This window comes from Elgaria multicarinata, chromosome 1 (genome assembly GCF_023053635.1).
Source record: "Elgaria multicarinata webbii isolate HBS135686 ecotype San Diego chromosome 1, rElgMul1.1.pri, whole genome shotgun sequence".
Classification (NCBI taxonomy): domain Eukaryota; kingdom Metazoa; phylum Chordata; class Lepidosauria; order Squamata; family Anguidae; genus Elgaria; species Elgaria multicarinata.
Window position 1 is genome coordinate 81,118,834 of NC_086171.1, and position 25,148 is coordinate 81,143,981.

Genomic DNA, 25,148 nt, shown 5'->3' on the forward strand with positions numbered 1-25,148 from the left:
ACAAATCCCCCCTTCACCTGATACCTAGAAGTGTGGAAAGAGGAGATGTGAGTCATACACCCTTTGTTGACATGTCCCCTTTAATATGTGAAATGGCTAGAGGGTGACAAGAGGCCTGCTGATGCATCCAGCCCACTGGCTAGCTTTTCTACTGCCCTGCCTGTTGCAGGCCTCCCTCCACTGTGCTTGATGCAACAACTGCAAACTTGGCATCACGTTGCCCAAAGTACGTCAGAATGTCAAGTATGTGAGATGTAGCTGCATGTGAGATGCTATGCCTGGATGACGAAATGTTAAAACAGTAATTAAGAAGACATAAGCTAGAAAAAGGAGAAATAATGGGGTGTCCCTACCTTCTCCAAGCCCTCTGAATAATGTATGCAGCACAGTTCTTCTTCCGGAAGAGCTCTTTCCTTGCCCTTTCCTTCTCTATTATCTGCATCCGGATTCCTAATGGGATGGGTTCAATATTTCCGCTCTTGCGCTGAACAAAGCATGACTGATCCTCAGAATTCCTGGATGACACTAGAGCTTGCCTCTCCAGTTTTGCACTGTCTAGAGGGCCACGGTCTGTTACCGTTCTGCTGGGCATCAGCCTCATAGTCCTTGCATTGTTGGCCAGCAAAGGACAGGCCTTGTGACTTGTCACCTTGTTAGTCTGTGGAACAGCAGCAAGTGTGTTGTTCATACTTGCCACTTTGGCACTGCCAGGCCTGCTGGAGCCAGCTGGGGACCATCTCTCGTTGTTTAACTCTTTGCTTCTTGCTTTCAGCTGCTGCGGGCTGCCTTTAAGTGCCATTTCACACTGTTTTGAATTCCTCGTGCTTCCATTAGTGCAGTTACTTTTCTGAATACAAGCTGCTATTTTTTCACAATGGTCCATATCATTGTTTATTGACTGACTTAGATTTTCTGATTTCCCCCCGGAGCTGGCAGCTTTACTGTTGGAATCGTGCCTTTTCCTGGCATGCTTAAAGGCGCCATTTGTTCTTGCAGTAGGCTCCTTGTGTTTTTTACCACCCCTGCCTGAGGTAGCAGATATAGTTTGATGCTTTGCTTCAACCTCATGCCTAGACCCATCATTGTCCTTCCTGGAATGGAGAGGGACACCGGCAGACTTGCTTTTGCTGTTTGCCCTGGTGACCTCTAGAGAGAGAGAGAAAAGATGAAAAAGAATTCTGGTTTCCTAACACGAGTTTGTCAGATTGGCACATTTTGAGACAGAGTTATGATATATGGAAAAGCTTAATTGTCTTTAAATGAAATTGTTTTTGGAAGTTAATTTATGTTTTAATCCATAATCCATAAATAACGAAAATAAACAGGCAACAGAAATTAGAGAATAAAGCATGTAAGAGGCTAAATCTGTTCTATGTGCATCTTTCTAGTAAGGATTTTATGCACAGGTCTTGTCCATGTATCTGCAAACCCAATTGTGAACCGCCCAGAGAGCTCCGGCTATTGGGCGGTATAGAAATGTAATAAAATAAATAAATAAATAAATAAATAAATAGCTCCCTAGCACAAAACTGCATTTTCCCAACTAGTTGGAACCAGGAGTTTTAGCCATGGGATTCTGGCATCTTACATGGCAGTTTGCTGGAGGGCGGGGGGGGGGGGGAGCTGTTGGCCTGCTCCCTGCTGTGCTGTAGTACAGGTACCGCAGAAGGCCAGGGAATGTTATTGCAACTACTATCTCAGCACAGCCAGGTGACAAAATAAGCTTCCAGCTGGTCTTATAAAACAGCAGACTTTGGCCTGGCTCCTGAGCCTAAATAACTCATTGCTCAGACACAGGCAGAGCTGCTCTTAAGACGCTCCATTCCTGCTTGCCGTAAGACCACCAGCCCCGACAAAAGGGATTACAAACCTGATTTTCTTCCGTGATCATCACCAAGCAGCTCCGTGGAATGGCATTTGTTCTTGACAGCCACTTTGTTTGGTAAGACAGTGGCTGAGCTTCTCTTGCTTTTGCCCGGTTGTTTTTGAGACCCGTTGCCAGAGGGAGGCCTGTTTCCATGCTGAATAGGGCACTGTGCAGTGTGAAGACTCGTGTGACTCCTCTCCGTTTCTGAAAGATCCTCCTGCTGCAATTGGACCTTGTTGCTCTTGGAATTCTGCAGTTCTTTCTGCAGCTCTGTGGCTTTCCTTCTATTTTCTTCCTCACGTTTTCTGTAATCAGTGTTTGTAATATTAAAAGCTCGTGAAAACCATTTGGAGCCCATCACTACATATCTCTCTTTAAAACGTGGGGATTTGTAAAAACAAGCAAACGTCTATATCTTATTTGAACCCCGCCTGTCCTCCAATGGGCTAACCCATGGTATCCTCACAACCACCATATAAAATAGTTTAGACTGGAAAGTGCAATATGGGGTTAGATACAGATTTAGTCAAACTTAAGAGTAGACCCATCAAAATCAATGGAATTTAAATTAGTCACAACTAACTTAAATTTCAATGGGCCTATGAGGCAGACGACGTCATGTGAAGGACCCCCGAGGAATCCGCGAGTGCCCAGTAATGAGTGTGCAATAAAACGCTCCTCGGATGGAGCTATCAGACTGTGCTGAATTTTGCCCCCTGCTATGTTGCTTTTATTTTGAATATCTGTGTGTATGTGTGGGGAGGGGAGTGTCAGACAGTTCCTGCCTCATGCATTCAAGGATCCTTAATTTGTTGTAAGCAGAAATGAAATACAAGCGCTGCACAAAAAAAGAAACAGAAAAAAATTAGCCGCGGTAACAAACAAACAAAAATCTTGACAGGTGGTGAATGTCGGATCATGCAGCCCTCTGATATTTTAAACTTTCACTGCTGCAACATGGTTTGTAGTCGGTTGATACATGACAGCCTAGTTATGTAGAATGTCTTCATCAGTTCTTGTGATTCACAAGCAACAGCAAAAGGTGTCGTTTCAGTGCACTGTGTCAGGGAAAAGCCCTAGCTTCATCTGTCATTGCTATCTTATCATGTATTCTCCACAGAAGCAGCGGACTGAACCTTGCTGCACAAAAAGCTGCTAACTGAGCCACAAACTGCACTCTGTGTAGGTTGAGGCACTTCAGCATTCAGCCTTTGGCACTGACAGAAGTGGCACATTTTCAAATAATAATATTGCCACCACACAAATTAGACTATATGTGGGTGTCTGTCTACAATATAGATCTCTCTGCCATTTTGATTTGATAAATTAGGCCTTGCTATTCACAGCACAATTATTTTCTTTTCTTTCAACGAAGCCCACAGGCTGCCCCCTCCCATCACTCCATAACAGAAACAATAAAAGAAACGAGACAAGCAAGGTACATTCAAATACAGCAAAAGCCTTAGCCTTGTCATTTCATGTTCCATCGGTGTCTCTGGCTAGCAGACCAATTCAAAAAGTCATGCAGTACCTTAGACTAATAAAATACAAGTGGGGCCCAGCAACAAAATATTGCAGTATATTGCCTGAGCCGGTGGCTGACGGGTTAAAAACACACATAAGTTAGCATCAAAGAAAGGAGTTCCTGCTCTAACTCGGATCTTAGTATACAAGCATTTTTTAAAAATAGATTTTGAACATTTAAAAGTGCAATCACTCTGCATGCAAATCAAAGGGGCACGTGGCTTCTGCATGCAACTGAGTGCATGGTTTGGCTTGGGAGGAGATCTGAGGGGGCAATTTAAACAGATTTACCTTTACTGCAACCTGAGAATTATGGGGGATCCTTGCCTGGGAATGCAAACCAGATTTAGCCCACAATGTCAACAGAGGAATACACCGCTGGGATACTGTAAGGTACTTTTTCTCAGAGTAACCTTCCAATCTACAATAGGGGTATAACTGAGAACTACTTTGTAGGGCTGTTGCATTCTATATCGTACGTTTATATGAGAGATTTAAACAAAGAAACCAACTCTAGCTAAGATTTTTTTAAAAATGCATTCTAACGTAATTTTAAGTTCAGGGAGGCTTATGAAAAAAGATCTTGATAGACCCAATAAAACTCAGATATGTACAAATATCAGTGAATTCACATGTAAAATTTGTCATAGGAGTGAAACTGACTTGACCTTAGGAATTACTTGTGAGCTGGTGTAGCAAATTTGACATCTCCTTTGAATTCTATGGGTCTAGGCTAACTAGCTGCAATTAGGAAAATGGGCATTTCCTTTGCAGTGGGGTTTTAACCTCTCGTTTAACCATTACATATGAACAAAGAGTGATGCAGATCAAAGCTAATGGCACAATGGCAGTAAGGGAGAAGTCACTCTAATTGCTCAACAGAAATTATTGCCCGTACAGAGTCTGGAATTCTCCAACCTGAAGGTAATTTAGCAACCAAGGTAGCTATTCTAGGCAGAAGGCAGTGACTAGAAAGATACTGGTTGGATTGGGTGCAAAGAGAGCTTTTTATTTATTATTTACATTTATATATTGCTCAATTATCTAACACAGATTCCAGAGCAGTGAACATATAAACAGCAAAAGAAAGAAGATTAAAAAAGCAAATTAAAATTATTCAATTTAAAAACAAAGAAGCCAGAAAAATAGTGGGTAGTCAGTTGGGGAGGGCTTCTCGAAACAGAGATGTTTTCAGGAGGCGCCGGAAGCAGTGTTGGCACCTGCCTGACCTCTAGGGGCAGAGAGTTCCACAGAGAAGGGGCCGCCACACTTTTTGTCATGAGTACATCTGTGGACATTACAAGCTAGAATCAAATGAGCTGGCCGTCAGACTAATCAGAAATCCACAGAAATCCTATTCTTGTAACATATCTAACTACTCCAACACCATTCCAAGCAAAGCTTTTTTTTTTTCTGGCCTTGGTGGCAGGAAAGCCAAAAGGTATGAGGAGGCCATTCACAATAATGGATTTTATGTGGCCTTGTGGCAAAAAATATGGGAATCCCTGATGTCCACAATCCAACTTAGATATTCTTCTAAGTGAGAGAGAAGGCTACTAATGAATAAAATGCTTAGCATTAAAATGAAGAGAATTAATAAGTAATACACTTAGGTGTGGTTATTTTGAAAATTTGTTCAATTGTGCCAATCCTATATAGACATTTCTTTCAAACTATGGAATGTTTTCTGCTGTTCTTTTTTAAGTTAACTCCCATTAATCTGTTATCTCCCTGTTCCTATCCAGAACTAAAGGCAGAAAACCTCCCATAAGCAAATATATGTATCTGGAAAGCAAGTTTTATCACATCAGAAGAGATGTTACTTGGCTGAATGTAACTAGGAGAAATGCAGGCCAAGTTTAATTGCAGAATGCACAGATGGATACACAAAATGGTGACAACAATGTCCCCTCTGGTTTATGACAGATCATAAATGCAATTTGTTTGTAAGTGACAACTGATAGTCCATTTGTTTTTTATTTCTGTTTTTTATTCCCCCCCCCTCTACTTTGTTTTTATTATTCCCAGCAAATCAGGAGGCAGGATTCTTGGCTCTGTAATATACATTAAAATGGTCCCTGGAATGGCAAAAATATCTACAGATTATGATGAAAAACATGTTATTTGAAATTTGTTGGAATAGCAAAGCATGTACTTTTACAACACATGGCTTATAACAGAATTAACCCTCCTTTCTCTGCTTGCACTTTTCAGATGTAATTGAGGAGAAGTGAAATCCAGCACAACACATTCAAGGTGCATTAATCAGAAGCAACTGCTCTGCATTACAACTCTTGAAGACTTCAGTAGAAGCTGTTCTGAATATTGCCCTTTTACAAAGTTCACAGGAGTCATATTAATATATGGATGTGCCTAATAGTGAGTCAGACAGTTCTATCTTCTCTCATGACAATTAATTGTTCTGATAAGGTTATTTGTACCTCATGAAGATTCTCTGTATATTAGTCATTTCTAGTTTAGCCTAGTGCAAGTGCTTCTGGAATCAGCATTTTGGATTAACATTCACTGTGGAAAAACACCATCTAATTTAACTGCCCATCATTTAATTTCCATACTTACTGATTGTCCATAGAACAATTTCAGCCCCACATAACAAATTCATAGGGTAGCTGTCCCCGCTTTTCAACTACTGGTGTGGAGTAGTACCCCTCTAATGTAAATACATTTAGCAAAGATCAATACCTTGTTACCAAAGGAAGATTGGAAGTGACAAATGTCTTTGCTAAATATGAAAAGTAATCTTAAAAGCAGCTCTCTTCTATGCTCTGAGATATGCAGTTTTCAGATACAAAGTGAAGATTTGCTGGTAGGAAAATTTCTTTACCAGGCTTTATAATAAGCCAGTGTCTTTGGGAAAAAGAAACAGAAAAAGATGTCAAAGGTGATACTTCTGAGTCCTTGTTTTAGTGCACCACCAAATCATGTTGGACAAAAACAAAGGCCAAGATTCAGAGAATCATGTAACTAGATACACCTCCTCAAGACAGCTATGGACATGATTCTCAAACATCAATGCATTGCACTTCATGACAAACTACTTTTGAAGCAGGGGTAACCTTCAGAAACAATGATATGACACAGGGATTAGCTGTTTAAGGAATAAACATTCTCAATGAGCATATGAATGCCTTTGGATGTGTCCAAGTAGCCCTTTGGTTCTCACTCAAAGTATTTTGTGGAACTGCCATAAAGTTCTTAGGAATAAATAGAATACAGTTCTAACCTGCACTATTGCCATAACTGATGGGAGGATGATTTTAAAAAAGAGGTATATTAAAGTAGGCTGTTGTTTCCCCACCTTCCTTCTACAAGTAGTCTGGCTTCCAATCCAAGTTTCCACCAATCGTGTTTTGGCAAGTAAGTGAGAGGAAGTTCTCAGACATATTTGAGGTCAAAATTACATGTGATGCTCATTTCAATGATTCTTCCATCAACTGTGGGAGACTACAATTGTGTGTGTGTGTGTGTATGTGTGTGTGTGTACATGCTTTACCTTTATCTGCCCTGCCTTTTTGACTACTCAAAATCCTTTCCCACCCCAAACTGCTTTCCTAACGATATGAGGAAAAATACAGGAACTTCATACCTTTTCCCTTGAAAAAGGTATGAAGAAAAGCAGCTGTAGCATTTTTATTTTAGTTTATTACTTATCAATAAAAATTATTATCCACTTTTCGTTGTAAAATAATCCCCAAACAATAGCACTAAAACACAGAAAAATCATACAAACATAGACTGATGAAACATTAAAACAGGTTAAAAAAATAATTTACAAAATGCAGTAACACAGATTCAATCAAATTTTGAACTTTAAAGCACCACAGAGGGTTATACATAGTCATTTTGATGCACAAATGCCTTGTATTTTCAGTGATTTTGCTACTGCAAGCTTTGCATATGTATTGGATGTAGAAAACCGAGGACAAAATGTAGCATGGAGTAGCCTGAGAGATGGGTTTCCGTTGACGGCACAGCAGCTTTAGTTCTTGCCATTTTATCTTTTCCAAAATAATGCTCAATGTCTGATCTTAACTGTTCTGGCTCTCCTCCTTTTCCCACTTACTTTACTGTACGTGTGTCAAACACTCTTTTGTCATTTTAAGTACAGCAGAAGCACAAGGAAAATAATCAGGATTGACAGCAAATAGGCAGGCTATGAGGAACTGCCTTGCAGGGGAGTGCCTTTGAATTCCCAAGCCCATGGGACAAATGGATAGAGAAAGACAGACACATGCAATATTTTAAGGAATGCCTCATGGGAATAAGGGTTCTTACCAGACAAACCGGGGTAAACAAGAAGCTGCTACGGTATGAAAAATATCACAATAGCTGTGTCAAGTATTTCCTTATTATTTTATGCCAGCAAACTGCTTGCCACTGGGATACCAGGTGTGTGCTGAGGGAGGGCCTATCTATCGTAGGACTCGTGCACGTATGCAATGTATTACCAGAAAGCCATTGAAGGAGGCCAGGCCACCCAGTGTCAGGGGCCATAAGCAAACTATCCACAAAAGTTTTTCCGAGTGCAACACTTGAATGCCAAGCTAGATGCAAGACTAATCAAAAGGGAAAAAAACACAAGCATGTAAAGGTCAGTCATGTGATGAACCATTATGTACAGGCTTTTCTCCATGAAATAGCAGCTACAGGGACCCAATCTGGATTGGACTGTGGTGTGGGAGAAAGGAGTTTTAATCCAAATTTGGTCCCTGTAGCTTCTATTTGACCTGGAATTACAACTACCATTAGTTTCAATGGTAACATTCCTCCTGCAGAAAATAGCAGTTCTGTGTGTGTGTGTATAACAACATTCTGGATTGGAACTCCAGTGGGGGCAAGAGGTTAACGCCCTCTTGGCCCCCATGCTACAGTCCTGAACTGGATTATCCCCCCTCCTCCCATCACATGGTTCTTTGTAGTAAAAAAAAAAGCCAAGCAAATGAGGGCCAATGATGTGATTAACACCAGGTTTAGTTTGGCACTTCTCCACACAGTGGAAATGGCATCCTGTTTACCACAGAACTTAGTAGGAACCCTCTCTGTATAGCCTTGCCCCTTCACTTGTATTTGCATCTTAATCATGCTAGAGTGGGACAGAGACTTTAGAAGTGGCATATATCTTTGTGTGCGTGTGCATGTAAAATATCATTTTTATATGTAAGGAAATGTGATCTATTTGTAGAAAATAAAATTTTAAACAACCTGATGGAATGGATTCCTCACTGATCCCTAGCCCTGGGCATGAAACTGATGGGAAAAATAAAATCCTGGTGTAGCCAAATCTTGCATTATTGAAGAAATAATCCGTGATGGAGATTATTTATTGTACAAATGCGTAAAGAAGTATCCATGCTATGGGACATCAAGATCTTCTGTGACATTGCCAAAGAGACATTAACTGCAGCTCTAATTATTTTTATGTAATTCTTGATTTTCTCGAGTTAGATCCTTTTGAGGCCATCCTGTTTACCTGTAACATGACTAATGAGAATGGGTAGCTGATAATGTTTCATGTTGCCACATTCCCACATATATTGCTTCCACTTATATGGGCAGTTCTAGTGGCTAAACTTTGATAAAGATTTTAAAAACATACAAAACTAATTTCTACATGCAAAATCCTAGAGACTGATTATATATTGCTTTTTATATTGTATTTTCTATTTGTGTTTTTAGATTGTTGGTTGTTTTTATGCTCTTCATGATTTTAATTTTTGTGAACCGCCCAGAGAGCTTCGGCTATTGGGCGGTATAAAAATGTAATAAATAAATAAAAATAAATAAATAAATAAAATTTTAAAAAGTAGTGTGTATATATAATTATCTAATAATTCAACACATGATAAACACACAATGTTTACTTAAAGTATCCTCCTTCAACATAAAATAGCAGATTTTGTTAGCTATAATTGTATTGAAAAATGCCTGTATTTAAAAGAATCTTTGTTTTTTATGCACATATGTCAGACTTACTTGGCAGCAGCATCTTTCCTCAGCTGTTCATGTTTCATTAGAAGATTTTTCCTATCTTGAAAAGCTTTTCTAACTTTGTATCCTTTATAGACTGCCTGTATTTTGATGGCTGCAATGTCCTGTATGGCAGCTATGGATAACGCACTGTGCTCCAACATGAATTGAATTACTTCGTGGTGAGCTCCAAGCAAGGCATAATCAAGTGGAGTATATCTAAAAATAACAAAACATTGGTAAATAATTTAACCTATGGCCAAGAGAGAAATTTTAATTCCCAAAAGTAGTTTTCAAAATGGTGCAACTGTGTCACTACTCTGTTGGATTTGGAATATTATAGTACAGTATTAAATGTTCAGTTATGTTGAACCAGTTATTGCTTGCACTTGCCAGGTGAAGAGCAGGGAAAAGCAGTCAGAGAGAACAAGAGAAAGAAAGAAAGAAAGAAAGAAAGAAAGAAAGAAAGAAAGAAAGAAAGAAAGCTAGAGTGGCCATTTCCTCATCCACCCACCCCCAGACAGGGAAGCAGCAAGGGAGTGTCAGCAACAGAGGAGGCACTGCTCTCCTTACAAGGAACATGGATCAAAGCAAGGGCTGGAAAGGCATTTCCAGATGTCACCAGTTGTAGCAGCAATTGCAACCAGAGGTCACTCCATGCACCAGAGCTTCAGTACATGTGTCTACTATTAAAAGGGGGAAATGTGAACTTGTCTAAAGTGATAAACTGCCCTTTGCCTTACTTTTTCACAGCCAAAGTCAGCACAACTTTGACCTCTCAGAGGGCACAGGCACCCACAATGCTCCTGAACCTTTAATAATTGTTAGGGAATCAGTAGATCTTTACTAGCCTCAATCTTTTACAACCAGATTGCAAGATTAACTTTTCCAAAATCTTCTGAAATGGACAAAACAGCATCATATTATTTTAGAACAGCAGGTTTAACCTAAGTAAGACTACAATGCATACTGAATTGCTTTATGCTGTAAAGAAATAAACCCGGAAATATATTTTAATTGGCAATGAGGAATATGCTCAAGTAAACAGAATCCACTGAACAGTTTGATCCTTGGGCAATATCTACCAGAAGTAGTGATACATCAAAATGCACAAGTCAAAATGTAGTTAAGTAAGGGATCGGATATTTCAACAAACAGAAAGTTATTACTTTGGTAAAAGGAACCAGCAAGAAAACTTAAGTTCTATCAGAATGCCACATAACACAACGTCTTACTTCAAATGATTTGAAATTTTGACAAGGAACGGCTGGAACTTCAACGAATAAGGTAACACTCTAACCAAAAATGCAGACAAAATTACTCCAATGGATACCAGAAGCAGCTTCTATTCTGCTAATCAATAATTCACCACCAGAGCATCCATGAATTGCTACTCAGCAAAGCTTTTTTAGTGATGAGAATCTCAGTCATAAGGGTCCCAAGTGATATTTGCGAAGTATGCTGTGGATAAAACCATTCCTTTCAATTTCAAGCTGGACTCCTTACTAAATGCATCACAAACACAGGATGTTCCTGTAGCCCCACCTTGCCACAATTGCATGGATGAATTTCAATTGCTGCAACTTGAGGATATTGACAGAGCCTTTGGAGAGGTGGAACATAGCACTTGTATACTTGAGCCCTTCCTGTCTAGGCTGACAACATGTAACTGAGGGTAAGTGATTGGTTGGGCCCTAGAAGTGGTGAATGCCTTGTTGAGAGAGTAAGCAGTATCAGCCATATTAAAGTTAGCAACTGTGAAGGTACTTCTGGAAAAATCATCCCTGGAGTCTATTATTTATTCAACTGTCAGCTAGTAGGCAATCTACGTTTTAGGGAAAGGTGCTTGAATGGGTGCTAGTGGCCTAGATATTCCTAGACGACACAAATTATCTTGACTATAACAGAGCAGCCAGGATGTTAACTAGGATATGCTGTGGTCAACATATTTATCAGTCTTCAAAAAACATCACTGGCTCATAGCTTGTTTCCAGCATAATTCAAAAGTTAGTTTAAATCTATAAAACCCTAAATGGTCTGGGATCAGATTATCTTTTGGGCCACCTTTACCATACAGACCTTTCTGTTAGCCCAAGATACGTCTCTGTCTATAACTGCCTTCAGAGGTTTGGATGTGTGCATTAGCAGGGAACAACCTTCTCTGTAGTGGTACATTGTCATTGTCTATTTGCCTAGTATTGTCACGTTGGCACTCCCTGCCCCCTCCTCCTGGTACCGAGAGAAATATAAGCTCATAGAGGAGGGAGAGGGGGCAGTTCTGTGGACGTGAAGGGGAGGAGACCGGGTGGCTGGTTTATGAAGAATCCTCTGTCCGTACCAGCCTTCTTCCCTCCCACTCTGCACTGTCTTTAATTAATGAATGGCAAGTAATAATGAGTTGATATTACCTGCTGATTATTTCTACTCCCTTATATCTTTTTTGGCAATGTTATTTATAATTGTTGCCATTTTATGTGAGTTTAAACTAAAGTTCAAAGCCAATTTTAAGGTCAATGTAATAATAATAATAATAAATTTGTTACCCGCCTCTCCCTTTGGATCGAGGCGGGGTACAACACAAATAAAAACACTATAAAATACATACAATTAATTCAAATGTTTAAAACCAGTGCATCATTAAAAGCAGCACACCATTAAAAAAGGCATCTTAAAATTCAACTGGGTAGGTAGTAGCTGGGTTACCTAGTAGAAAGGCAGGATAACGAGGAAAGGGGGAAGTATTAATTAATTTTACTGACAATTTTTTTACTCTATAAGCTGTGAACCCAATCTTTATGGCAAGTGCAACTTCATCCAGCACAGGATAAATACTATGCCCATGATCTGCTAAGCCATCTACTAATGGACCTCTCTGTTATTGGGATTGAACTGCAGTTTATTTGCCATTACCCAGCCCATACACACACATGTACACACACACACACACACACACACACACACACACACACCTATTTTCTGAACCAACTGGAATCATTTTGTCAATATTCAGGTAAGTCCAATTATACTGACTATAGCTGGTACCCAATCAATACATTCATACAAACATGGCACAGAGCAGGCATGCCAGGCACAGATGCCTAGAGGTTAAAAGTTACCTGCCACAGACAAAACCAATCCATACGTGATTCATCAATTTGAACTGTTAGTGTCAGTGCATGAGATGGTCAAATTGAAGTTCCTCTTGATGGTAACCAGGAAGGATGCAATGCAGGAAAAGACAGAAGAAAAGAGACAAAGCCAGTCAAATTGGACTTGCCACATGGTGATTGGCTGATAGGAAGATCAGATTGTCTGAATCTGAAATGTCAATAGAAATATAAGACAAAGAAGAGAGCCCAAAGAGATCTGAATGTCAAGATTGAGATGAGTCTTAGAACAGTCTCTTCTGGAAGACAACCTCCATAAACATTTACACTTGTTTTTAAATATTGCAGTTGACTAATACAATTAACAGTTTTTAAGGTTCAGATCTAAAAAGTGGACAGTTAATAGTTTCTATCAGGGTCCAGATCTGCTTAGCTATATTTCTACTGCTAATTATATTGATTCCAGCTAAACAGTCTGCTTGAGAAAGATTAACTCATGAGATCTTAGGCTGCAGGATAAGGATTTGGCTTTTAAGCATTGTGTTGGGATGCCTTAATGTGGATTTGTGTATATTAATTTATAGTTTTAAACCAAAGCTCATTTAGCCATGGATATCAAAAAGTATCTGGGCCCAACCCATCTATTTATGTAAGCAAAACTAGTATATTCAAGTAACTTTATTTAAAAAAAAAAAAAAAAAGCAACAACAATTATTTGTTACCAAAAGAGTCAAGATTTAAAGGCTTCAATTCCCAAATCTAGTCAACGTCTAGATATAGAATTGCCAGAGCAGAATACAATGAGACACTGATCCCCCACCAATTTGTTTATGCCCTAATGATTCCTTTACAACCTGCTGATTCTCTTCCACAAGCAGTGGGTCCCGCCAATTCCATTGCACAATCAAAACACACCACTTCTGCAGGAAAATTTAGCACTTCCTAGAAGAAGCCCCCAAATGAGCAGAAACAGTCTTTTGTGGAAGGAGGCAAGTTGGTGGAGCCCCTTTATACAAACTCTGCCAACCTGCTTCCTTCCTTTTCTGCTCGTTTCAAGTTGCCCTGGAAGCGCTAAATTGCAATTGCACAAGTGGTCACCACTGCTTGCGCAATGGAGTTGTGGGAGTGTAAGAGAACTGGCGGCAGCATAAGCACCCCATTGGATTCTGCTCCAGACTGATTACGAGATAGCACTACTATACTTTTAATAGTTCCATTAAATGGAGAATTTCAGCAGGTGCAGCTTCTTTCATCGCAATGCCCCAGTGGTAAAAGATACCATAAATCGTCCGCAACCACTGAAGGCATAAGAACCCTGGGTCTACCAGGATTATAGCAAGGGACTGAACTGATCATCTTTTAAAGAACAAATCTAACAATTCTATTTGTGTTGTCTTGGGTTGCAGAAGAAAAATGTGGTCTTGATATCTCCCAGAAGAACATAAGTTGCAGGAAACTATCAAATCTCCTATTTAATATTTATTAGAAAAGGCCAAACCCCAGTACCACCTCCATAGACAATAACTTAAGCTGTACTTGTATATAAGGTATTCTAGTTGCACCTGGTACTGTGAATATAATTCTATTTAAATTGTTGTATTTGAGCAAAATTAACAAATTAATGGCAGAAAGACAGCTTCCCATTAGGGATCGCTATTCTTAATATAATCACATCAAATAACTGTTTATTTTTAAATTCAAAGAATATATTTAAAATTAGGGTGGTCATTTGTTAGAAACAAAGAAAGCTCCCTTATACTGACCCACCTAGCCTAGTACTGTCAACACTGACTGGCAGTGGCTCACCATGCATTCAGACAAGAGTCTTTACCAGCCCTACCTGGAGAAACCAGGGATTGAACCTGGGGACTCTTGCATGCAAAACATGCCGTAAAAGATGGGACAATTTCATCATGTGGCCAGTAAAATATCCTACGTACCAACTGAGTCAATTCCTATATTGCGACATTTAATAAGAACGCAGTAATTACCATCTAGAAGAACTTTAATCTGACCATTCAATCTGGTCAATCTGGTCAATTTGATGTACATAAGGACTGTACAAGTTTGGAGCTTATAATATGAAACAATGTCACTTGTTCAAAAAACAGCAGCACTCCTCTTTCTATTTAAGTTTACTATGCCAATATCAATTTTGCTTTTCACATTCTTTAATCATACCCCTAAGAAATATCTAAACTCCAGATATTGTCAATAGGATCACAGTTCCCTAAATAACAATTCTGTGTTGTTTAGACAATATAGCAGAATACCTGGAAAGCATCACAGTGACTATGGATAATGAGTTAAGAAAAGAGAACTTAATTACATGAAGTGGTACCTGACTTTGAAAATTAAGGTATATTCAAGGAAGAGATAGGAAAGTTTATTTCCCTAATTCAAATTAAAGTATTATTTGGGACACTAAACTTAAAAAGAAATCTATACTAATCCTTGGTGCTCTGATTCCTATAATTCAACGTATCAAAGGGAAAATGCTTTGTATTGGAAAGGGAGAAGAGTTGGCAGAAACTCGACATCCCCCCACTCCCCTGCAAATGGAAGTGCCAATGGAAGTGTCTTTCTCTGGCACGATGAGCCCTTTGAATCCAAACAATTCTAATAATAAAAGGGCTGCCACCCAATTAAAGATAGGCTCAGTAATTAATTGTATGAGTTTTAGTCAATGGAATAATCAATTAAACCTTGTAAATGTGCACATGAGAAAATCATTACAAAAGATACTATTCATTGTTTTAAAACGATGCATATGTCTGTTGCAGCAGACACTATTTCAGAAGAGGCATTTCCCCTTCTCTCCCACACAGGATGAAATCTCTCTTAAGACTGCACTTGCCATCTTCAATTTTGATAAGTAGTTGAATTAATTTTTGTTTAATTTTTAATTGATTAAAATGTTTTCAGCTGATAAATTAAAAATTATAGTACTACTATAATTTATAATACTAAGCATCTTGGCACCAATGTGCCCTTGGATACCTCACTTAAGTCCTGCCCCACTCCTTAGGATTTTTATTTTATTTCTTAAGACTTTTAAAAAAACAGCAAGACATTTTTAACTGGGAAGCTAGTATGCTGCAAAGCCCCTTTCCTGCCCTGTCGGTCCAGCTAGGATGGGAGCAGGCTTTTGTGGACGGGAAGAGGGAGGAAAGGATGACCTACCTTTCCAGCACCTGAACAAGGTGAGGTGTGGGTGGGGCTGGCTTTTAAAAGTAAGCCCTGCACTCATCCCAGGCCTCTTTCGTTTGCTGGTTCCCACACTCCCTCCTTTTATCTAGTATGGGACCAATCAGTCACCTCCTTTGCAGGGGGTACTGAGTAGGAATTTTGCCTGACATGGATTGGCTTTAGTGTACAGGTTTTCGCCTACTCCATACTGGGACTTAAACTCAGCCAAGAGTGGGTAAATAGATCAATTGGATCGAGGGCAGGGTTGTGTGGGAATCTTAGAATATCAGATGAGGTTGGTGAGCACTCGTTAGGCACCTTTATGGTGATCGGCAGGTTCTGAGGCCTGGTCCTCGGGGGCTGAGCGGCTCTCGACCCAGGATACAGCTTGTCTTTGGGGACCTCACTGTCTCACCTACTTGGTGTTGGGCAGCGCCATGTGGAGGTGACACAGGGTGGTTTCCCCCAAGCACACACGTGTAGCGTAAGCAAGGAGCCGGGTTTCACCTGACTCCTGGCTTGGACAAGTGGTTTACCCATACTACAGGCCAGTTGGCTGGAGACGTAGTGATTAGCTTCCCACACTTTCACATGCAAATCCAGGGAGCGGTGAATTACTCAATTGCCCTAGTTTACCTAAACTCTGGAGTCCGTGTGTCATTATTTCCTCTCTTCTTCCTCTATCCGCAAATGAAGTGCTGCCCTTCAGCACCATCTTCATCTGGGTTCAAAAGAGTGGTTTTGTGTTTGGAAGCACAGACCTCACCTCTTCATTTAATTTTCTTTTAGTCTCACTAGATTGCCTTCTGGGAAATAAGGGTTTTGCAACTGGCCATGCCCACCATGGTAGCCACTTTATGAACAGGCAAATCCTCCCATGGTACCCATTTTATGAGAGCACCCACAACACCCTTTCTATATTCCAAATGGGCCCACCAACCCCAAAAGGTTGGGGGGCCCTGGTGTAGTGCTTTTGGACGTTCACAGCACTTAACATACATTATGGTAAAGTAGGTCCACATTATTTTATATGTAGTAAATTGGCCCTCCTGGCTTGCCATAGAAGGAAGTGTCTGAGTCAGTTCCCAGGCACTGTACGTTTAGTTTCTGTTCAATATTGCTTGCAGTGATATACTGCTTCACCTGTTCTCAATAAGCCTTACTAGTTGTTGTTAGTTTTGTCTCCTAAGTATCATCTTTTCTTGATATACTTCAATACCCATAATGTAGATTGGGAGGGGGTGTGTGTGAGTCTGAGAAAAAGTGGATTGCTGGTAACTTCTTGGCCTGGTGAGTTCATGACTAAGGCAAAATTCAAACTAGAGACTTCCTGATTCACATCTCTGCAATCTGACCAGAAGAAACCCCATAATGATAGTAGAAAAAATATTAATAAACTGTACCTTTCTTCATTGTTCTCCATATGATTAGGAAATGCACCAAATCCCAGCAACAACTTTATAGCATCAAGGTAGCCGTTGTTACATAACCAATGTAATGCTGTCCTTCCCTATAATCATCAGGGAACACCAGAAATATATAAGGTAATTGTTTACATTCTGAAACTCCAGAGCTAATATAAAAAGGATCAGCGTGCAGGCCAGGGCTACAGTGAACACTCATACCACATTATTTTGAATAAATAATATAGATATGAAAAAGACAAACATAAAAATAACAAGCTATTATTGTTTGCTAATTCACCATTTGTATAGTCAGTCAGCTCAAGATTATTATAATTTCCTCTGAAGTGATGGAAGCAAGGGAAATTGTGGAGGAAACAGGAAAAAGACCATTTAGAAACGCTCTTAGGCATCTTGAATCTAAAGTAATTAATTTAAGATATTACCTATGTTATGCAAGCTCTACCAGCCACACCTCCAGCTTACTTCTGGGCAATGAAGATGAAATAGGATGGCAGACTATCAAAGCTTTTGATACTAACTGCATAGGATTATCTCAAGGTTGTGTATCTGCTGCAATTGTAGAGGAGTTCAGAAAAAGTACAAAATGTAGTAGTGGGTAAGGAATTTTTTTTCTTTCCCCCCTGAAAAGCATGTCTATAGCCCTTAGGGCAACAAATATAGAATTGAAATTATGTGGGCAACGCTTGCCGCAATGTCAGAAGTGAAAGAGATCGCTGTGGAAGTCTTTCTGTGATTGAAGGTCACTCCCTCCTAGTACTAACAAAACCAGAATAAATTATGCAAAATAGCAATAATTTCAGAATTAATTATGCACAAGTGGATATTAATTATCTCTTAGCAAAAATATCAGAGTTAAGATGCTCTCCATCAGATGGTATCATTAAAATGAAAATATATAAATAATTAAGAACTTAATATAATTCTTAAATTGTATGAATTTAAGTATTTACAAACTATACATGCCCTTTTCTTAATTATGATTAAGAGAAACATACTACACAACCTAACTAAAGATTTTCTGAATTCTAAAAAAAATCAGTTTCAATTTCAGTTAAATTGGGGGCAGTTATTACACAATGGGTTGGATCCAGAATGAGTCATGCTTAGGGACCCTCTGTTCCCCTACCCCTTTCTGTTAAGTAGTCTCAAGTGTTCCTCTCTACACATTTGTATGAACAAACATAACTTGTGAACTTAGTAATCACAGTTAAGATCAGCAGCAATTCCCATGTTTGCAGTGACTAGGAAAGGTGTTACTAGACATCACCAAAATTGTTCCTGGCCATATTATACACATTATATTTGCAGGTTCCACTACGTAGAGCATCTTATTGCTCGCATTAGTACTTGATTTAATGTATTTCTGATGGATGGTGTTGGAGGGGGCGAGGAAAATTCACTCTGGGATTACCCCAATTCATCTGGTAACAGGAATCTTCACCGTCAGGATGACAGTTATAGTGGCATCCACATTTTGATTACAATATGAAGACCAGCTCTCTCAAACAGCAGTAAGAAAAAGCAAGAATGGCACTGGGTTGATTCCAACATAATGCTAAACCATAGTTAAGAGTTATGAGGCTCAACCTAGCCTCCCCCTGCCCTCGCATGCTCCACCCACCTCCTCCGATGCGGCCAAAAGAAGTTCAGATGCTTCTGCTTTGGACTAACCACAGCTTTTTGTGTCATCCAAACCTGGGCAAACTGTGGTTAATTTTAACAATCTCTTCCTCATGGCTATGTCAATGGGGAGGAGGGAGTTCACCAGCCTGAGGGGGAAGCAAGGTTCATTCTCATAATGCTAAACCAGAATGAGGAATCTCCAGGTCGCAGGCCAGACATTTCCCTTAAAAGATTCCCATCTGGTCCATGGGGCCTTTCCTCCTTGCTCCCGCCATCACTCCAACTTCTCTGCTGGCTGCGGAGATAAGTGCTTCTCTTTCTCCCCAGCCAGTACAGAAAACCAGCAATTTACAGGTGCTGGGGATCTGATCTGGATCCAGGTGTGTGTGTGTGTTGGTTTTTTTTTAGGGGGTATTAAGCCTTTAGCACCCCACTATGATCCCAGTCTGAATCGGGGGACCGTGTTTGCAATTTGCATTAGGGGGAAAAACATTTGCCCCACAAAAATATTATAAAGGTATATAGTAAGGAGATACATACCTCTTTATCTTGAATATTTGGATCTGCATTATTCTCCAATAACACCACCATGCAATTAATGTAGCCCCCGTAGGCAGCACACTGCAGTGGAGTTCTACCTGCATAATCCTGCACGTTGGGATTGATTTTATTTTCTATCAATATCTGGCAAACATCTGGGTTTCCTCCCAGAGCTGCCCAGTGTAAGGGCGAGTGACCATCTTGGTCCACCAAATCCACTCTTGCTCCTCCTGCAACAATAATAGATGTTTCATTTAGCCATCACTGCCTGCCACCTGACTCTGTCAGTAGCTTATCAAGCCGACACACAAGGTAGGCAATTGTCTGAAGAGTCTGTGCCACAAATCCAGAGCAGCAGCATAGAACTCTGGCCACAGAACTCAGCTGCCTGAAAATCTTTTAATTGAAACCCAACCATGTTTCTAGCCTGTATGGTCTCTGATGTAATATTTGAAAGCAAGTGGGCAATGCCTGCTGAAATTTCAGAAGCCAGCAATGTAGCTGAATAAGATTTCCAGTGGGTGGGGGTGCAGCGTCAGTGTTCTCTAGAGCCCCTCTTCCTCTCCATGCTTAAAAAAAAAATCAGAATTAGGCAAAATAGTTAAAAAAAAAAGTACAATGAATTAAGCAAAATCAGGCATTATGCAAATTTGCTTGATTTACATAATTAGTTTGGTTTGTACAATCCAATTCGAAAACTAGCTTTGGATCAATGTAAAGGGAAAACCTCAGCGGCCAATTGTCCTCTCAATTAAGCAACAAGTTTCAAAACATGAAACAATCTATGGAATCCTGTTGTACAGTGTGGGTAAAGCCAGAGTAGATGCCCACCTTCACAAGTATTTGGATAACTTCAGGTTCAAGGATTCCTCACTACAGGACCCTTTGGGTCCAATTCTGCTCTGAATAGAACAAAAGAAAGGGTACTGTGCCAGAAATGCTACTCACATAGCCAATGCCTCAATATCCTCCAATACAAAACTTAATGGTAGTTTTCTCCAAATGCTGAAGAAACCACCGTCATGGGCTATATAAGTGATCTGGAAACAGCCAGTGCTACAGCAATGCTGAAGCTAGTCAGGGGGTGGATCTAATTAATCCCCTGGATGGAAGAGGAGATGACCTTGAGTCTCATCAAGAGCAAATTATAGCTGTGGTAAAATATAGTTTATCCTACATGTGCCTGGGGAAAATTTAGGTTTGTACTCTGCCTATGCTGTGAAACTACACTACTCTGCAAGATGTAGCAACAGGAAACTTCTTCAGATATAAATGTCTTGGTCATTGTCATTCGAAAAGGCTACTTGACTGAGAGCGCTTCCAGATGGAGGGCTCCAAGTATTACCAATCAAAAAAGCTTTGCACAGCTATTCTATCTTTTACAATATTAAAAGAAAAGAAAAAAAGATGGGCGAAGTGGTGAGAAAATGCTGGAGGGTTACAAATGGAAGATGCTATCATCCATCATGTGGACCCCCTGTAAAATCGTCCTGCCTCATCCATGTATAAGGCAGGACGATTTCAGGATAAAAGCCTTGGGTTGCTGGTGGCAATGAGAGTACCTATCTTTGTATAATGAAAGAACCAGAGAGGAAAATCCTACTCATTCAGGTCTAGCAACTTGAGATTTCAACCTATCTGGAATATCCCTCACAAGATAAAAATGAGCATGTATAACAACATAATATAAATAAGAAATAGCACTATTGTTAGCTCTTGGGAGGGAAAAAAGGTGAAATGGAGTAGGAATTTTCTGTCTCTTAGTCTAGCCCTCAGGTGCTATCTGAGTTCTCTCTTCTCTAAACTGGATTATCATTGGTTAATAAAGCCTGTGGATAACACAAGGGCTGTATATAAGAGGAGTACATGACATTGAACACAGGATGTGTTGTACTTCACTGCTTGTATAAAATGGACTTTTTAAAAAAATAGTTTAAAAAATGGCATCTGAATACATCCAGAAATGTCTTGGAAAAAATAATCCCAGCATACAGAATAGAGATCTCTATTTTGGGAAACAGTGACTAAAAAATAAGAGGAAAATCTTTTAAGATCCCTATTGACAACAAAAACTCTAATTATTATTATAAGGAGGTATAATATAATGGTCAAAATAAATCCAGGTGCAAGTGTTATCACTGAGTTTTTCTGCTTTATACTTAGATTTAAAAACTAGTCAATTGACAGTCTGTCAGGCTACGTAAGACCCACATTAGTAAATCACTGTAATATTGAGAGCTCATATATTTTAATTGCTTAAATCATACAAAATGTCAAAAATAATTTTAGGTTTGTGGGGATAAGTTCATATATTTCATAAGTTCACATGCTGTTAATTCTTGCCAATGTTGGGCAAATACCTCTATTTTTTACAAGAAGTATGCCACTACAGAGAAATACTACTAATCTTATAGATTTTCAAAACCATTATCAAAACTCTTAAAGACATTTTACAGAAGCAGGACCCTCTAAACTCACCTCAAAAGTAGCTTTAGGAAAAGTTTGGTGAAAATCTAATTTTTGTCATTATCATTTAATGTAGATATTGGGCAATACTGTCTGTCATTACTGTTAATTCATTTCAAAAGCTGAAGACAGCAATGTTTTTATGAAAAAGGTTTATGACTTTGCCACAACTGACCTTTAATGAGAGTCTGTATCACTTCTTTATGTCCCATCTCACAGGCACGGAAAAGGGGAGTGTGTTTCATGACGTCAGTAGCATCTACCTGGGCCTCATGTTTTAGCAGCAATTGCACGGTGCTGACATGGCCAGAAAGGGCAGCAGCATGTAATGCTGAAAGATGACAAAAACAGAATGAAGAAATTAAAGGACAGCAATTAGGACTATGAACACAGCAAAACTTAAATCACACAGTAAACCATACAACGGGATGGGGGACTGTTGACTGCATAAAATTTTACTTTGTGATACCTAGAGATAATTCTTGTAGGAGCATACAATCTCTCAGCTTATTTCATTTTCGGTTTGTGTTTTTTTCAGATTGCGGATTGTGGTTTTGGACAGAGAGGTGACTGACACATATTATAAATAAATAAATAAATAAATAAATAGGTCCATGGTTGAGTCACAAGTATTTTCAAACTTTTCTTTCCCCAAGAAACTTCTATTCTTGACCAGCTGCTTTGCTCCTCTGCAGTTTATAACCAGCCACAGTAGAGAGATACCCTTCTTACATAGAACTGGCTTTATGAAGCAGCAGACAATTGCAGAGAAGTACTTGGTAGGAAGAACAATTTTCATATTGGGAGCAAATACTGGATTTTTTGGCTTTGCCTCTCTCATGATTCAAAATATACACCGCAATTTTATTTATTTATTTATTACATTTATATACCGCCCCCATAGCTAGAGCTCTCTGGGCACTTTACAGAAACTCTAAAATGAGATAAAAACAAGTATACAAAATTTAAAATTCTAAAACACAGAACATACATACATAAAGCATTAAAAACCATTAAAATAAACATGTGGGTGATTAAGATGTGCTGCCATATGCCTGGGCAAAGAGGAAAGTCTTAACCTGGCACTGGAAAGATAGCAGCACTGGCCCCAGGCGAGCCTTGTCAGGGAGATCGTTCCATAGTCTGGGGGCCACCACCGAAAAGGCCCTGTCCCTCATTGCCACACTCCGAGCCTCTCTCGGAGTAGGCACCCAGAGGAGGACCTTAGATGTTGAACGAAGTGACCGGGTATATTCACATCGGGAGAGGCGTTCCGACAGATATTGTGGTCCCAAGCCGTGTAAGGCTTTATAGGTCAAAACCAGCACCTTGAATTGGGCTCGGAAACATACAGGCAGCCAGTGCAAGCGGACCATGACTGGAATTCTGAAGTAGATTTACATTTTAATCTTACTTAAGCAATACGTGCAGACTGTGAGCTGTTAATACTGTCCTAAATAAATTGCACTAATTGATGGAAGAGCTTTAGTTATATCGGTGAAAAGGAGCCAATGAGGTGGGTGGTTGTATAGAAATGAAGTTTGCCTGACAAGAATGCCATCTGCCGCTGGATGGAACTTGGCTTCATGGTCTGACCCTACTGTACACTTGAGATCCTATTTTTCTGCATTGCAATTCTGAAGCGCAAAGTAGTAAACTACTCAGCCAGTTGACACGCGAGGTGTTTGCAACAATACAGTTAAATAAAAGAGCTGCTATGTCGGCATGGCCTGGTTCTTCCCCCCTCCATCATTCATTCTGACGCAGGCATCTTGCTTCCAAGTCTCTGTTCAGTATTTCTCGTAAGCCAAATTTTCTTGAAGGGAGTCACAGTGACTGAAGAGATTCTTCAGCCAGCTGGTCACAATGGAGCCTTGTTCTGCCGACACTTGGATCCTTTTCCATTGTACACAGTCAGTGACGGCAAAGCTATAAAGCTGCCCCTGTGCTGCTCCTACGACAGTGATCTCTGAGCAAAGCGAAATTCTTTTTCCTTGGTATCATTTTGCTTCACAATAACAAATGTCTTGTGGTTCTATTAAAACTTGAGTTGAATGGAAATTGTTGCTTTATAAGCAAATGCAAGAAACTACACTGATGCAATGGTAGATCTGAATTCAACATAGCAAATTTCATAGCAACTGTACCCTATCCCTTTTGGGAAACATATGCAGTTCTATATTACGTAATTTAACCCAGATTTTTCCAAAGCGAAAAGGACCAAATTAAACATGGCAAAGGACATTCCATGTTTTTATACATGGCTGTCTCAAATAAATATATATAAAAAGTAAGATGGGAACTAGTTTAGGAGTGCAAAACCCCTTGTGCTTCACCTGCAGCCTGCCTCTCTGCAGGCTCTCTGTCCAAATGCTTTTCATCCAGCTGAAGACACTTCCAGTAGGAGAGCCTGACAGAGGAGAAAAGCATTTGTGGAGAGTAGGTACAAGAAAATAAGCCGTAGGGAGGCAGAGAGTTCACACATCTCACCCATGCCCCTTTTGCTTTTCAAATATGATACACAAACATACACACAAGCATTATTTTATGTGATTGGGGTAACTCTGTGTTTCTAAATATCACAGAACATGCGGAAATATAGATCATCTTTTAAAAAGCGATTTGGGTTGTAACACAGTGAAATTTGTACCCTGCCCAATTTCCCATTTTTGTTGGTGACACCACTTCAAGCACTTGTGCAGCAACGTTAATTCATACTCTATGCTGTCTTCTGTTTTGTTAATTTTGTTATGAATACTAATCCATTCACAAAAAAAACGTAGGTGGCATAAAAGTGATTTGGACAACTTCTGGCATGTTTGAGTTCTAAACTGTTATCCCTGTGTGTGTTTTTACAGTGTTTATGATTTATTGGGTGCTCCTAGGATCAAAACACTACTGCTAAGATCAAAATGCTAGGATCCAGAGCCTACTTGAATACAACATTGTTTTTCAGATACTGTATCAATATATTTTTAAGTTAAGACAATAAGAAATATCAGCATCAAGTTAACAACTTTCTTTTCAAATATGAACCACATCTATATAATTCCATAAAAAGTGTTATGACCATCTTCAAGCTGTATATCCAATGTTTTTGTATGTCAAGCAGTCATAGCTTGAGTTATTAATATTCAGGCCACAATCTGGAGATCTGTGGATCTTATCCGTGTCCAAAGTCTTGCATGCATCCAGTGAAATATTTATAAAACAACCCACCCACCCCCCGCGCAATCCTCCATGTAATTGGGGGAAATACAATTGACTACATTTGAAACTCTTCTCAGTTTACAAAGCAGTTCTGCCTTGCAGCCTGGGATGGTGGTAGTGCTGTATAAGAAAAAGCAAACTTAAGTCTAACAGGTGTACAGAAAAATTGTTTTGGATCTTGGCATTAATCTACAGCTACTGTTCTTC

The 25,148-nt window shown here is 39.6% G+C and overlaps 1 protein-coding gene across 2 annotated transcripts in view; it reads right to left on the minus strand.

The window, feature by feature from the left end:
• INVS (inversin) overlaps nt 1–25,148 on the minus strand; it is a 97,017-nt gene that overhangs the window by 15,917 nt on the left and 55,952 nt on the right. For both annotated transcript variants that reach the window (XM_063130844.1, XM_063130835.1), the window contains exons 9-14: nt 21,907–22,062; nt 19,266–19,495; nt 17,079–17,185; nt 9,386–9,598; nt 1,871–2,172; nt 354–1,146 (exon numbers count right to left, since the gene is read on the minus strand). In XM_063130844.1, the coding sequence (XP_062986914.1) occupies nt 354–1,146; nt 1,871–2,172; nt 9,386–9,598; nt 17,079–17,185; nt 19,266–19,495; nt 21,907–22,062 (1,801 nt within the window). The remainder of the gene's footprint in view (nt 1–353; nt 1,147–1,870; nt 2,173–9,385; nt 9,599–17,078; nt 17,186–19,265; nt 19,496–21,906; nt 22,063–25,148) is intronic.